Here is a 15,982-nt window from a genome sequence, read left to right as displayed (position 1 = left end):
CAAAGCTTGGTTACATTTGCTGCCTGTGCTGTATTTATTGCAAAAACTGTAACTCTGAGTTTTTGCTGGAAACCACTACTTACGTCTGTGACGCAGTACTGAACACGAGACTTTTCTGAATCTAGCCACAAAGTCGGTGAACAGAAATATGATAATCGCTGCAACGACTGAGCCGGATATCAGGCGCTCAATCTGAGAGTGTGTGTATGTTCACATAAAATAAACAGATGAACAAAAAAAACCCTAGTATCTCAAAACTAAACACATAATTCCCACCCAGAGATCGAATAATGCAATTATTAGTCTCTTATTCAGGTGAAGCCCTGCGGTTCGAACATTAATGTGTGTGCTGAGCAATGACTTACTTGGTGACTGGGTCCCACTCGGATTTCCCCCTGTGTGCTGTTTAGTCGCCTGAGAAGAAACAAAGAGAGCAGATTGAAACAAAATATTTACACGTCACCATTTCAAAAGCCGGCTGTGAGAAATCTGTCAGCTCTGCAAATCCTGTTTAATTAACTAAACAACTGCTCAAACGGCAAAAATCACAAACTGACGATAATAAAAATCTAACCACTCATGACCAAGACTAGATCCAACAGAGTGGGGATGGTCTGTATTTATTCATTTATTTTCAAATGTGGAAGTCTTTACGGGGAAAAAGTACAAAGTGTTTACAGATTTGGTTCCTGCTCGCCTGCTCCTGCACAGCGAGCCGAGCAGTGCACATTTGCAGGCATGATAACGTGGATGCAGCAATAAAACAGAATCCCCAAAAAGGAGAAGGGGGGAGTGGAGGTGGAGGGGAAACTGGCTCTGGATATGCAGGGTGAAAACGGCTGCTGGTGCAAATGTTGGTAGCCATAGCAACTGCAATTTAATAATAGTGTACCGAATCTCCAGCTGCAGTGGATTAAAGAAAATGACAAGATGTTCCTTTTGAAAAGCCTTTTCCCCTCGGTCGCCTAGGCAACAGCGCCGATTTTCATACAAGCGAGCGCAGAGCAGCCCAGAATCTGTCAGCGTGATTTGCACTGAGAGAAGCTCGCACTCCATCACTGGAGGAAACTCGAGAGGCCGCAATCCTCCCGTCCTCTTTACAGTCCTCAAACCACGCAAACCCTGCGACGGGCTCAGGTTTAGCCTGTTTCCCCTTCTTAAAAAGATCCCTTCAGACAGGAGAGTCCGATTAAAGGTTTAATCCACATCCATCCATAGATGTTATGATCTGCCAAAAACCTCCACACCAGCACACTCCAAAAACCCGAACCTCAGCTGCCAAAACACCACCCGCCGCTCCGAAACATGTCGAAATACTTCACTTGGTTTTATTACCAACGCTCTCAGCGAATAAGACAAACTAAATATAAAGCACTCAGAAACTGGCAGCTACAGTGATGAATAGTGCTGATAAAGATGAAATACGGTGGTTCTCTGCGTCATCAGCACTCCAGATAAGACTATAAAGGTTTCATAACAATTTCATAATCCCACTTAAAGCCGGGTTTCAGACACCATCATATGCCTGAAACTTCCCAAACAGTTGTGAGTGGCGAACAATGAACAAACAATAACCATTCCTTTTGATTTATTAGAGCAGAACAGATATACCATCCACATCTGCACATCTAAACGCCTGCATGACAAAGGGAGAAAAAAAAAAAAAGAAGAGGAAGAAAAATTATTTGATTTACAGAGTGTGTTCCTGCACACAGTGAAAAAAGTTCTCACAAAACGCGTTTCTGACAATGTGCAGTCGGGCCAGGTCCACGGCACATTTGGCAGGAGGCAGTAAGGATGACAAATGAGGACCTGTGCTCCAGAATGAGAACAGTGTGTCTGAAGACAGCCGTGCTTTAATGCTGCGCAGGTCCTGAGAGAGGAGGCAGAATACAGATCGCAGCAGGAGGCTCGGAGGAGTTTCCATAAAGACTGCAGGTACTCTTAAACAAAAGCAAGCCTGCAACACAAGCCTGTGATAAAAAAATATATGCATATATATCAAGCATTCCTTAATCATGCATCCAGCAGCTGATTTTTATACTTATTGAGAAATCCTGGTCATCAGCTTAATACAATTATTCATAGCAAACAAAGGAAGGCATGGATGGATGAAGCACTATCTGGGCAGCTGTGCTGAGTATTCATAAAACACTGCCCCCACTAATAATGACCCCCCACCCCCATTAAGCAGCTCAAAGCCTGTTGCCTAGCACAGTAAACACTATGAAAACATGGCCACTTGTTACAACAAGTTCTGCTCTAACTCAGCATTAGCACACAATCTTGTCAAGTAATTACAGGCTTACTTATCAAAACCCAAAACAACAACGTGACAGTCTGGGCAACTTTGTGTGCAATCAAGGATAGCCCCGCCCCCTCCGCCATCAATTCCAGCCAATCGCTGAGCTAGACTGTGGCACACTGACATAATTGTAGCGCAGCAGGAAAAAAAACAGAAGAAGAAGCAGCAGACTCAAGTTGGTGTTGTTGGTATCGTGATCGGTAGGCTTGTGTAAATCGCAGCTGGCAGCACAGCCGTCTGAGCTTTGCCTGCACCCCCTCCCCGGCATTGCTTCATACGCCATGTCATCATCCCGGTTGTAAACAGGAGATGCAAAATGGAGCCAGGGAAGCCTCTGCTGGTCTTAACGCACACCATATAACCACACCGGCAGCACGTTCACCAGCCCCACACTTGCGGATGAACACCCCGACAATGTGCGTTTATCGGAAGCTTGAATGAAGCGCATGCACAAAAAGGTGCGGAGCGACTCCAGACGCGTAACGGCATGCGAGGCTGCGGTGACAGCCTGCGCGTCCAGAAGCGTTCGGGCTACCGACACTCGGTTTTTTTCTCCCCCGCCACCGACACACAAACACAGCCGGTTAACACAATGACAGCGGCGCGGACGGCTCTCACACACATCACACAGTCCTGTCAGACAGCTGGAATGCGACTCCATGAAAATAAGACGAGCCTAACACTCGCGCACTCGCAACCGATAAATGGCACGGGGAAAGCGCGACAATGTGATCGCAAACCTACCTCCGGGGACTGAACAAATCGTCCATTTCTGACATCGAGCCCTAAGGTGGGGGTGCTGACACTGTGTGTGTAACGCTGGTTGAAATTAATTCCCCTCTCACACCTATTCCTAGGTGCTCAAAATGGAGAACCACGCATTCGCTCCCGGAGAGGTATTCACTGAGCTTGTGCTGTGACCTCAGCCAGCACGTACAGCGTCGCAAGCTCGGCTCGCTCCTCTACACACACTACTGAGCATGTGCTGCGACCTCACACACGCACGCACGCACTAAGAGGCAGGCAGACACAGCCGCATGCGGGATACGGAATTCATCTCTCCTCGTATGTCTGCACCATAATAAACAAGAGTGAAATTGCAATGCTGCAGACGCCGAGCTCGGAATACCAAACGAGGAGGGAGGAAGGGAGCGGAAGACCGAGAGTGGAACAGGGGGCCCCGATGGAGGGGGGTTCCCAGCTGGCAACCATCAGTGCCAACAACAAGGACAGCTGTCACTGCAACACGTGAGGCATTCCCCGCACAACCAGTGATAATAACACAAGGGGGGTTCTCTCGTTTTGTACTCGTGCACTTGAATGAATGAAAAAGCTCATCGTGTCCAAAGAAATGTTATATTTATACTGAAGGGCATCAGCGTAAAAATGCATCAGTTAAAGTGAAGATCAAGAGATCCAACATATTAAAAAAGTTGAAATATTCAAGTGTAACAGAAAAATAGTGGCGGGCGGGTCGATACCAACGCTGGTATTAGTATCTGATTGATATTAGCCCGATAGGATCGATACTTTGTTTCTATCCTCCAAGTTCAGTATGTAGAACACTGAATTGTGCTTCATAATAATTGTTTGGGGGGTTTTTTTGTTTTGTTTTTTGGAAAAACTATGAAAAACGTTGGAACGCTTTTGATTTGACTGTCATGTCTGTTTTATTTACAGCTTATAGAACATTTAAACAACAGAACTGGATCCAAAGTGTTTTAGAGATGGACACGTTTACATTACAGGTCTCCAATAAATAAATAAATAATGTCAAAATGCAGGAAGAGCAAAAGGTGTGTTTCGTACACAGTGAAATCGCAGTGATTTAGTGGTCATTAAAATGTGCAGATTAATGATGATTCATCTCAAATCATGACATACTCCTACCCCTATACAGGGATGGGTACCGGTATCCGGTGCCATGATGGCACTGGTTCTAACATAAACGGTAGTAACCAGACCGAAAGCACATTTCGGTGCTGTTTTTTTTCTTGAGATGTCATACACTTTCGATTTTAGCCAATAACTTTACCTTTGCAAGGATAGTGGGCGGGTCCAGGTACATACGTTCTTTTAGAGCAGAGCTACAGATTAAAAATGCCCAAGGCGAAGCGGTCAAAGTCTGGCTGTACTTCACAGCAAAAGATGCAAACTCAGCAGCCTGCAACAAGTGCTTTAAGGTGATACTGTGCAAAGGAGGTAACACCTTGAATCTGATGAAACACCTGGCGACGCATTGCGTTTTTTTAAAAGCCGAAAAATGCACCGTATTTGATAGCTTGCTGCAAGACCTCACACCGGGCACATCTACTGCGGGTGTGGTGCCTGTTATCGGACCCGGAGTTAGCAACATCCCCCCAAGAACCCGAAGAGGAGAGTCCTGGCCCCTAGCCCTGCCAGTGTAGCAGCAGCAGCCGTTCTTCTCTGGGTGAGTAGCTTAATGTTGTTCGTGTGTAATTTACGTTGAGTAGGCTAACCACGTTATTAAATTAATGCATGTAAGGTGAACTAGCAAACACCGTCGTAGTTACATGCAGCTGTTTTCTTATTTGATAGAGTGATACCATATATGCCCTATAGCTGCAGAAATGGCTAACATTGTTATCTTTTTACAAAAAAAAAAACAGCTAAACATGAGAGGTTTTAGGACAAAGTTTGTGTTTTCCATTGTTTAAGCACTGGTTCCAGCCAAAGGAGGTATGTTGTATCAACAGAAAAGGCTAACTTGGTTATCATTTTGCAGGAAAAAAAGAGACTGCTAAAAATAAAAACATAAGAGGTTTTTGGACAAAGTTTGTGATCTCCATTCTTTAAGCACCGGTCCGAGCACCGTTCGAGCACCGTTTAAGCACCGGCATCGTTTCAAAAGTACCAGTTTGGCAGCGATATTGGATAAAACCTAAACAATACCCATCAATATTGGAATTGGTAATAGCAATACTAGCTCTATATTTACTAAAACTTTGCCGTATTGCATAGCACTACTGAAACACAGCGCTGTGCTAGAAATCGATCCCATGAAGCTCCTGGTGCACAGTTTTTGTGCTGATGTTAATGCCAGTTCAGATTTAAAGCTCTGTAGTTACTGAGTCAGCAGAGTGTTGGAGACGTTTACGCACCATGAGCTTCAGGTCTCCACTCTAACTTTGCGGCCGAGCTCCTCTTGGTTCCGAAACACGTTGCAATAATAGCGCTTATAGCTACGTGTGGAAGATCTCCAAGAGAAGAAATTTCACATACTGACTCCTTTCGGTGGTGACATCATGTCAGAGCATCATGCTCAAATTCATTCAGCTCTACAGAACGACCCATTCTTTCAACAGTGTTTGTAAAGGCAGACTGGGTGGCCAGGTGTTTCATTTTATACACCTCTAGCGTTAGGATGTAGCATCGACTTTCCAAGCATTGCTGTGTTCAGTTATGACACTTAGTAAAACTGCATGCAGTGTCCCCCCTCCCTCATGTTCTACGACAGCCTCCTTGCAAACCTGATGTGCGGTTAAGAAAACGTATGGAAAGACGGTTTGACAAATATTTTGATAATATTCTTATTATAACATTTTGAATATGACTGGGGTCATGCAAGCAGAACATTTTGACTTGATATTTATGATTCAGACAAGGCCTCCATAAATACATGTGGGGATATCCTGGTACCATTCTGTGGACATGTATATAGTAGGGGTGCAACGATACACAAAATTCACGGTTCGGTTCGATACTTTGGTGTCACGGTTCTATATTTTTTTCGATACAAATTTTTTTTTTATGTCTTTCAATTTGTCATTTATTAAAATTATAAATATATATTTTAACTCAAAAGTACAGTTTTTAAATGTAATGTTGCTGAAACAACAAAATAATTAAAAAATAAAATAAATCTATCTGATCGAGAAATCACTCATCTTTGGAAAAGAGTTTATTACAGAGAAATGGCTCTTTCCAAAATAAAAGCTATACTATACGCTTCTTCTGGGCTATATTCTCAGCAGCATATTAAACATATCAGGTCCCCATAAGGAGAATCATGTGCTAACGTCTGTCTAAATGACTCAGGTAAAGTTTGTAGCATTAATCTCGTTAAAATGACATTAACGCCATAACGCGGCAAATCTCCGTTAACGAGTTACCGCGGATCGCCCCGTGCGTGGGACTGGACGGCGTCAACACGTTAACAAGCTAACTGCGCTAACGCACTAGTTCCCACCAATTGAGCACTGCGTGGCACATCCGACATACTGTTTTACTTTTGTCCATGACGCGCTTACCTTCAGGGTCATACGTCACATGAAAACCAAGATAGTTCCAAAGGCCACATCTGAATGAGGGTGGGGGAGGTTCAATTTCGGGTAGCGTTGAGGCAGTTGCCATGTTGCAACTAGCTTAGCTTCTGTCTTGCTAGCAGTGCAGCCTAGGCGGAGTAGTGGAACGCAGATCCACTGAGCGCTCAACACAGACAGCATCGTCAGAAGGAAAGTTGATAAAATAAATAAAAAATTTTGTATTGTTCATACATATGCGTACCGAACCGAAAGCACTGTATCGAACGGTTCAATATCGATACGAGTATTGTTGCACCCCTAGTATATAGCACAATCATAATGTGTAATCTGTTGATTTGTTTTGCCTCTTGTCTTAGGGGCTCTGCAAACCCACATTTCTGCACAGAAGGAGAAACACACCTGGATATCAGCAGGCCTGTGGATAAGCGCTGCCAGAAGGTGATTGAAAGAATGAAGAAGTGAGGAGTGTTTATGTGGTTGAACAAGACAACCGTCATTGGAAAACTCCAAAACATAATCTAATGCACAGAAGAAAAACAGCAGAAGAGGCTCCGCTTTGTCATATGTTGATGTGCTTAACATAAAATTAGGGCATTATTATCTGAGCATACAAAACTGCGTGTAATGAAAATATGTTTTATTTTAATTAGCTACATAAATATTGTGAATTTTGTCTTCTTCTTTTTTTTAAAGAGTGTTTTCTAGTTTTCCAGGATGCACAAGGATCAAGATCTGGAAACTCAATCAACATTATTTTTCTTATTTAACACCCGTACCTTTCCTGTAATGGCATATCAAAATGTTTTCAGTGAAACCTTAATCAGACGCTTAACGTGCAGGATCTTGATTCTAATCATAATTTTAACGCAAAAGATCAATGTTTAAAACCTGACATGCAACATGAAAAATATCGATACATTCCCAATAAAATTACAAACCATGGGGGGGTTTCCCTGGCTCATTCCCCATAATTGGATCACATCGGGATCATTCTTTTTCGTCATCATTAGACATTACACGTTTTTTTAAAAAAAAAGAAAAAAGAAAGAAAGTAGAGACCTCAGGTCTCATGTGGGGTAAAAATAGCTTCTCTGTATAGCTCCTGCATGCGTAAGCTTGCTAAGAATGTATTATTTAGCAAGTTATTTAACACTAATGCAAACCCCAGCAACATGCCTCATCCGATATTAGCTGCATCAAAGTGTCTTTATAATGAATGGCTATTTTTGTCTCAACATAACAATGAGCTGCCTCATACAGGCATCGGTTAGCATAAAATTAGCTGTCACCTACATTGATAATTGTGTAGTCATCTTAATCACTGCAGACCTAACAGGCCGGAGACCTGCTGCTTTTCTTTTTCTGATGTGAAAATGAATATTTTTAGATTTTAGTTTTTGTTTGTTAAAAAAAATGCTGAGGATGTCAACCTGAACTTCTGATGGCTCGATGTTGTCCTGATTTAATAAACGTGGTGTCAGTGTTGTGCAGGGCTGACTGAATTTCAGAGCTTGGGGGAGAATTAAGACGGGTGCACCATCAGTGCCGGTAAGCTCACCTGGTCTCTGGGTTATATCCAAGGATATAGAAAAAGGAGTCCATGCGGGCTTTGAACTCCCGGGCAGCGAAAATGTCAGAGAAATGGGAAATGTTGCATTTCCCCCTGCAAGAGAGCAGACAGGCTTTATTAGACAAAAACAACCAACATGACAAAGTGACACCCCAGCATGAGCACAAGTAGCCCTAATTAGAGGCTTCTGGTATGTTCGCCTATAGGAGGGGACAAGTGCGACAGCAGGTATCTGCTGCTTGTCAGCACCTGCTGACTTTTGCGGTGAAATATCAGGCTCTGGCTATTTAAGCCGTAAACACCAGCTGAACATGTCAGCGTTGCCTCATCTGCTGCAGACGCAGAGATCTGGAAAAGGAATTCAACCTGCCTGTCTCCCCTCCTAACACGTTTACCCCCCAGTGAGCCGTGGAGGCCACGGCTCTGACCACATCTTGATGCCATTTCCTGTTTCCAGCACCCTGGTGTCTGGCTCTATCAAAATAACAGACATCACAGCCATATGTAGCTGGGCTGCGTTGCAGAGAAATAGTATCTTCCTCCCCCTGAAAAGATTAAAGGGTGCTAAGGAGAGCGGTCTTTGGAGAGCTCAGAGCTGCGGCATTACAGCATCCCACTGGAATTCCCTCCCGTTTATCTAAAGCCCAGAGAAAAAGACAAATCAAAGGGAGCTCTGTGTAGGAGAAGTTGCAGCTAATTTTCCCTAAAATCTGTGGTTTCTGGAAGACATGGCTTTATCGCTTGCAGATGGTTTTGATTAAAGGAAAGGGGAAGAGGAGGGAAAAGGAGGGGAGGGGTGGTCAGCCAGGAGGGAGGAAGAGGCAGGGACAAAGACCGAACAAAGCGTATTTGTTTCTAGACAAAGAAAATTATTAAGTCGGCGAGCATTTCCAAAGACATTAAATATATACAGAGGAGGCGCTATAGGCTGCTCTCTAGCAGCTTGTGCAGGTGTGTATTGATGCAGAGCTGTTTTAATCAGTGTTTTAATGTTCAACAGCATAAAGGTATGTGCCTCAGTTATGGCTTTGCATCTTTACACATCTGCTCTATTTTAGCAGCACCTGCTAAAACCAGTAAAGCATGCTATATGATCACTTTAGGATTGTAAAAATGAAATAGCTCAGTGTGTAGTGCTATAAAGCAATTTGGTATCAGAGCAACATAATTATTCATGGAGAGGTGGCAGAAATATGGGGATAATGGAGGTTTACGGCTCAGAAGGCAAAGGGATAAATAAAATACACTATATTATATCCTGAGTCTGGTTCAGACCCGCCATATGTTTTATGATAGCAGTGTTTCAATTAAAAGAAAAGGGAACTGATTTGCTTTACCATTGAATTAGTCAGCAAAAGTATAATATTTGCTTCTTCTTTTTTCCAATTTCTGATTAAAAGGCATAAGATTATCTTTATCTTGCTGACAGAAACACAAAATCATAGCAGAAAGTGCCACGAAAGTTGAATGACAGTTCTGTAATTTGTATACAAAGGCACCAAAATCCACAAATAAAAGCTGTTCCAGTTACACTGTTATAAATTCAAATACTGTAATAGCCTAGATGTTACCAGAGCTCTAGAAGCAGAAATCTCGGTGTAGAAAAAACCTGTGAAGCCTGTGCTGAAAGTATTCCATTTTTCTGTAGCACTGTTTAGAAAGCTTCCAGTCTTTATGTGCAGTTTTGTTTGCTCGTGTGTGGGTTTGTTTACCTGAGAGCAGCAGCATGATAAGTGTCCACGTAGTCCGAGATAAAGAGTTCTCGACTCCTGACCACTGGATCTGTGATGACCAGCTCCCGGCCAGAGTCTGCAGGAGGGAATAGTGCCTGTGGTCAGTCTACATCATATACATAATCTGTGACAAAAATAATGATTTGAGATAAAGTAGCTCTGTAAACCACAAAAGTATCAGCACAATTCTGTGTTTACCCACAGTAACAAGCACCTCTGTGGAATATTGCGCCATAATTCAATAAATAGTTCAATTCAATAAAGCCAGTAATATGCTATCCCTTCAGAAGAGAGCATAATGTTCAGTTCTCGAGTGAAATGACCCCTATGGTAGTTACGATGCATCACTGGCAACAAGAGGAAGTTGGGACTTGTCTTTGACAAATGACCTGAGCTGTGGCCAGTGAGCTCCAGCCTTGTGACATCAATTCTAATAGTCCAAGTCCCTGCTGCCAGGACAGACTGCTGATAGTATAGCACTGTGTGGCACAATCCTTGTATTATCGTAGAAAAAGAAAATGGCACAACACCGTACTTAGCTGCAACCCTGATCCTATCTGGATTTTTTGTTTGGTTAGGAGGCTGTTTTTACAGCGTGTAAAGGTAGAGATGATTGTACTGTGAAGCAAAGAAAACCGAGCCACTGGGGGCACTCCGGCTAACAAGAACTGCCAACTGTGAACAGGATGTGTCAACAGGTGAGGTGTGTTATTTTATCTCAGTTTGAAGAGAAAATTGCAGTTTATAATCAGGCTGAGAAACATTTCCGGGAACACGCACATTTAAAAGGCTAAAATTAAACTTGTGTGCAACGACAAAGTGTTCAGAACACCGAGTAACACTTAACTACAAAACTAATTTAACTTCAACCATGTTTATAGGACACAGAGTTCTTGCTGCAATAAAACCAAGTAGAGTAGTTGACATTTTCAATTCTGACAGTCAAAGAACACAGAGAACACAGATATATGTAGCCATGGGGTACATGGAGAATAGGTCAGCTAGTTTCTTTAATTACACTTAAACTACTGAGTGGGTTTGAACATGTTTCAACTGAAAAAAAAGTTAAGTAAAAATAATAAACCAATAAAAAATAAAAAGCCCCAAAGAAATGTGGGAATGATTAGAATAGTAATAGTGTGGAACCGTGGACGAAATACGGAGCTAAAACTATGGCTAATAGCTGATTTACTTTACATTATGGATAAGTAGCTTATGTTTAGCTAATAGTAACAGACAAATGTATTAAATTGCTAGCTAAACACTCTAGATCACAGGTGTCGAACTCCAGGCCTCGAGGGCTGGTGTCCTGCAGGTTTTAGATGTGTCCTTGAACCAACACAGCTGATTTAAATGTCTAAACTACCTCCTCAACATGTCTTGAAGTTCTCCTGAGGCCTGGTAATGAACTGATCACTTGATTCAGGTGTGTTGACCCAGGGTGAGATCTAAAACCTGCAGGACACCGGCCCTCGAGGCCTGGAGTTCGACACCCCTGCTCTAGATGAACAACTAAGGACTAAGCTGTTATAAATTATTACATTTCAAAACAGTAAGGCTGACAACTGAACTCGTGAGCTCATCATTTTGTTTACCAGTTGAATTTGCTTAAAGTTTGGATAAACAGTTGAGCATACAGTAAGAGTTTGTGTTGATAAATGTATTGATAAGCACTTTCAAGCCGTCTGAATTTCACCTTCTCTCTCCTTTGGCTTGTTTTTTTATCCTTTCTCTCTATGCCCTCCTTTTTCCTTTTCCCATCACCCCGTAACCGGTTGCAGCAGAGGAGACTCTCTGAGCCTGGTTCTGCTGGAAGTTTCTTCCTATTCAAAGGGAGCTTTTTTCTTCCAATCATCACCTAGTGCGTACTCACAGGGCGAGGTCATCTGATGTTTGGGTGTTCTAATACTGCAGGGTCTTTACCTTATAGTATAAAGCTCCTTGAGGCGACTTGTTTTGAACTGGCTTTGGTTTTGACTCTGAATCCAAAAGGATGATACGATATTGGTTTAGTGATATAACTAAACAATTACTCATTTACCTGTTGCAGGCCGTTCAAAGATTTGCATGTATGACTGATGGCTTCATTAATTAAAATATGTTTTTAAAAAATACTAATAAAAATCTAAAAAATAAGCACTAGAGTGCTGCGAGGACACCCATTACTCCAACAATGTTAAATTTCTCTCAGGATTTGATATTCAGTGGCTGCAGATCACTGGCAGGCTCGTGTTCCTGTAGATGTGAATGTGCTGAGAGTGTGATGAGTCCACTGGCACTGACTGGGTTGAGAGCGTGTACACTGAAGGGCCACATGACACTGCGGGTTATTAACACTCCACTGTGCTGCTGTCTGGCCTGAAGCAGTGTTACCCAGGGAACCAGCACAGAGCCACGGTATTGGCTCGGCTGCCAGGGACACAGCGCGGAGAGCACAGCCAGGTGTGTGTGTTTGTAGAGGAGGAACAGCACAGAAAATTAAATGGATTTACTCTCTTGCGTGCACGTTCTGTACATGTGCACATGTGCAGGTGTGTTTAAACGATCAATCGGCGGCCTCACCGTTCTCATTGTTGCGATCCTGCACCAGGTGCTGGTAGACGGAGTCAGGCACCTCTGACTGGCGGTAGTACCATTTCACATTCATCAGCAGATGGTCCCGTTTACTCTGCAACACAGAGAGACACAAAGTGAGTGAGCAGGAGACTAAAAAGATCCCACGCTAAGATAAACAGACATCGTTCTGTTTGATTACGACGTCACAAATTGGCCTTTTGGCAAAGAACGAAGCCGTGCAGATGCACCGTTTATGGCTCACACAGGCTGATGCCAAGACGCACGCAGAGAGACCAAGTCAATTAAAAACGGATTGTGGGGCATTTAGAGCCTTAATAAAGTAAACAGTGGGATGGCCGTCGCTGGAGGAAGTATGGAGTGAGAGGAACCATGCGGGGAATGGATGAGTGTTCAACCTATGCCTTGTGCAAATCAATCCTTTGCCTTGATTTCACTTCACTTAATGATAATACTCTAATGAGCCATTATGTATTTAACACACTACTAGGGCTTTATAAAGCTTTTTGATGCACATGTACAGTATCAAGTTTTCTATGCCTTTATGTGCTGCCACCCACTGGCTCTTTGATAAAATGCAAGTCAGCAAATCTCTTTTAATCCTTCAGCTGGCCAGCAAGTGGCAGCACTGAGGTGAGAACAGAGCCTTTCCACAGGGTGAGTCAATGAAAACACACAGAGGGAAGGGAAAAAAACAGCAGGGGGGGAAGGTGTGGGGAGAAAATGGTAGAGACTGACACTAGTGCTGAGGTGAGGGATGAAAAGGGCAAAATACTGTTTTCATTTCATGTTATAAAATATTTATTGTGACTGCACATAAACCCAACTGACCGTCACAGTGGTTTGAAAGAACATTAGAGAGACTGCCAGGGTGGGTGCTGGACTGCGACACAATCCTGTTGGCCCCAGCCATCTTTATTAGGGGCTCTGCTGCACTGCACTGAACTAACAGACCGAGACACCTGCACCGACACCACCAATGGAGTACAGGAGAAAAACCACAAGGGGAGAAAATAAAAAGGTGGGGAAGATACTTCAGTAATCCAAGGCAGACAGTTTAACATCCACCCTTTCCAGGCTCTTGTGTATATATGTGTGTGCGTAGCAAGAAACATGAGGTCAGGGTAAAGATACTTAAAGCCTTTGGAGTACATTGTTCTGTTATGTCACAGGGGAGGAGACTGAGAGCACACGCAGCCAAGCAAATCATCACCTCCCCTTAAACCTCGAGACCACCTCTGGTTTTCTCATTCTCTCCACTCCTTCCATATTCCATACACCCCCCCCCCCCCCCGCCATTCTTCCACTGTAAACCTTTTCACTCCACCACTTTTTGTTTTTTCATTTCTTTTCCTTTCTCAAACCTCTAGCAGGGAGGAGGAATGAGTGAGTAAGTGAGCCTGGACGTGTTAAACAGCAGCTGGCATGCAGTCAAATCAGCTGCATTTACTGCTCTGGATGATTATATGCACGCAACATCGCACAAGCAACACACACACACTGCTTGTGATCCAACACTGATGGAGTAAGACACAGCCCCCCCCCCAGCAGTAAGGCGTACTGTGTGTGTAGAAATGTGTGCAATGACGTCATGCCACTCCCCCTCCCTCCAAGCAGTCAGCCCACCCTTCCATACCTCTTGTCTATCCAATGTACAGACACAGTTGCCTTCTAGACTAACAGGGCTGCCTGCCACAGCGGAACGAGTAGTTATCCGGTGCTTATACATAATTAATACTTTAAAGGCAGACTGTAAATGCTGCCGGTGTGCTACCCGAACATCTCATTTTCTGTCTGTAGAACCCACAAAATGCAGAGCCTGATGCAAACAAAAAGGCACAGGAAGACGGAGAAGATGCAAAGAAGAAAAAGAAGACAAACAAAAGCGCAGGTTGTATGTCTCATTCATTAGCCTGCATTGTTTCAAACCAACCAAAGCAGAGACCAAATGTTGCTTCCACTATCATCAGTATCCTCGTTGCTAGAGAGTAGCCGCCACTCTCCAGAGCAGATTGCTGTTATGAAGCTCACAGCGGCGTTAAGCCCTCTCAGGCAAAAAGAGGGAGGGAGACGGAGAGAGACTCTGAGAGTGCAACATATGGAGCACGTAGTGGGAGTGGAGCGCAGCTTTCAATTATCACAATTCCATAAACATGCGGGGTGGAAAAATGAGTAGATAACACTGGGAGAAAATGAAGGGAGATGATAGACAGCTCAGACTCGCCGCGCGAACTACTACTCGCATTGTCTGGGCTTTGCTAAGCCTGTCACAGAAAATGACAGAGGGAGAACATAAGAACCACAACGCTGAATTGATTAGAGGCATTCCACGCTGCCTGTAGAGAGCCGAGCCCCGCACAGTGTCGGCCATCTTTGTCTGTCCTGCCAGAGGCTAAACATGGCCCTGCCCTCCCCCTCCTCCTGAGGCCCTAAACCCTGGGAGTACCGCTCACTGCAGAGAGGCCAAAAGACTTACTGAGAGAAAGAAACGAAACAAGGCGGAGGGAAAGAGGTGAAGAAGCAGAGCAGAGGAGACAGAAGGGGAGAAATTAGGAGAGAGAAAGGAGGCAGATTAAGGTGAGAGCAGTAAAAAAAACCCATCTCATTTCTTTTCACTTAAAATCACAACTATCCTCCTCACTGCAACCCGCAGGGTACAAGACTGCCCCTTTATTCACTGAGGTGATATAAATCTGAGAGTCATGCTTTGGGGCTGAACACAATAGCACCTCCCCTCCCTCCCATGGCTTAGCTTGGCCTGTGGCATTCTTTTAGCACTCCTCAGACAGACAGGGGTTCAACTATTTCTCAAAAAGGATATTTATTAGGAAAACATAAAGTATGTTTCTTGTGGAACAAGCTAAAAAAAAAATAAAAGAGGCAAGAGTTACTGTTAATAAAAACGAATCAGTGCATTCATCACTGTCCTGAAAGCAGTCAAGACAAGACAAGCCAGTTAATTCTCCCCTTGACTAGCTAAAGATGGCTGGCCCCTTGGGTCCATAATGGCTGTGCAGTTTTCTTTGTGCAGTCAACTCTGGAGCGAGGGCCCCTGTGTACGACCACAATGCTACAAAGACTGGGAGAAGAGGGATACACAGAGGGCAGACTTTTCTCTTTACAAGGAAAGGCTTTAAATGTGAAAAAAACAAAACAAAACAGCTCCGTTATTCGAAGGAGAAAAATCAGTCAAAGATCGGAGAGCGCGGGATTAAGTCTGCGTTTTCAAGTGCGAGAGTGTAAAATCAATGCAGTGCTTTTCAACCCAAAAACCCCCAATCCCTGTAAGTGTTTGAGCAGCAACCGGCTTCTCTCGCGACTGTTCACAGCGGCCTTTGCAATATGGCAGCCAGAGAGCGTTGTTACAACCTGTAACCCTCAAACCTAATGCCCAATTCCGCCGCCTCCTCCTCTTCCTCCTTCCACTGTAACACTAGAGCTTTGCTTTAAACAATACCAGATCCTCCCTTCTCCCACACGACAGGCCCCCAGCGCACCTCGTTAACAGGAAACC

General features: G+C 43.8%; 1 protein-coding gene and 1 long non-coding RNA gene across 6 annotated transcripts in view; one reads left to right on the top strand and one right to left on the bottom strand.

The window, feature by feature from the left end:
* The window catches only part of rerea (arginine-glutamic acid dipeptide (RE) repeats a), a 131,656-nt gene that overhangs the window by 27,837 nt on the left and 87,837 nt on the right, over positions 1-15,982 (bottom strand). For 4 of the 5 annotated variants that reach the window (XM_004554215.4, XM_004554216.4, XM_004554217.5 and 1 more), the window contains 4 exons: positions 12,457-12,562; positions 9,874-9,970; positions 8,150-8,254; positions 366-414 (listed from right to left, as the gene is read on the bottom strand). In XM_004554215.4, coding sequence (XP_004554272.2) covers positions 366-414; positions 8,150-8,254; positions 9,874-9,970; positions 12,457-12,562 — 357 coding nt within the window. Of the gene's footprint in view, positions 1-365; positions 415-3,049; positions 3,233-8,149; positions 8,255-9,873; positions 9,971-12,456; positions 12,563-15,982 lie in introns of those variants that run through there. The other variant, XM_004554218.6, reaches the window with a different exon arrangement.
* Positions 3,547-8,077, top strand: LOC143414190 (uncharacterized). Its single transcript, XR_013094704.1, has 2 exons — positions 3,547-4,736; positions 6,948-8,077. It is a non-coding gene; the product is annotated as an uncharacterized LOC143414190 (long non-coding RNA).

The sequence above is a fragment of the Maylandia zebra genome, linkage group LG20, assembly GCF_041146795.1.
Source record: "Maylandia zebra isolate NMK-2024a linkage group LG20, Mzebra_GT3a, whole genome shotgun sequence".
Lineage (NCBI taxonomy): Eukaryota > Metazoa > Chordata > Actinopteri > Cichliformes > Cichlidae > Maylandia > Maylandia zebra.
The sequence above is the reverse complement of the archived record's forward strand: the minus strand, read 5'-3'. Positions and strand labels throughout refer to the sequence as shown.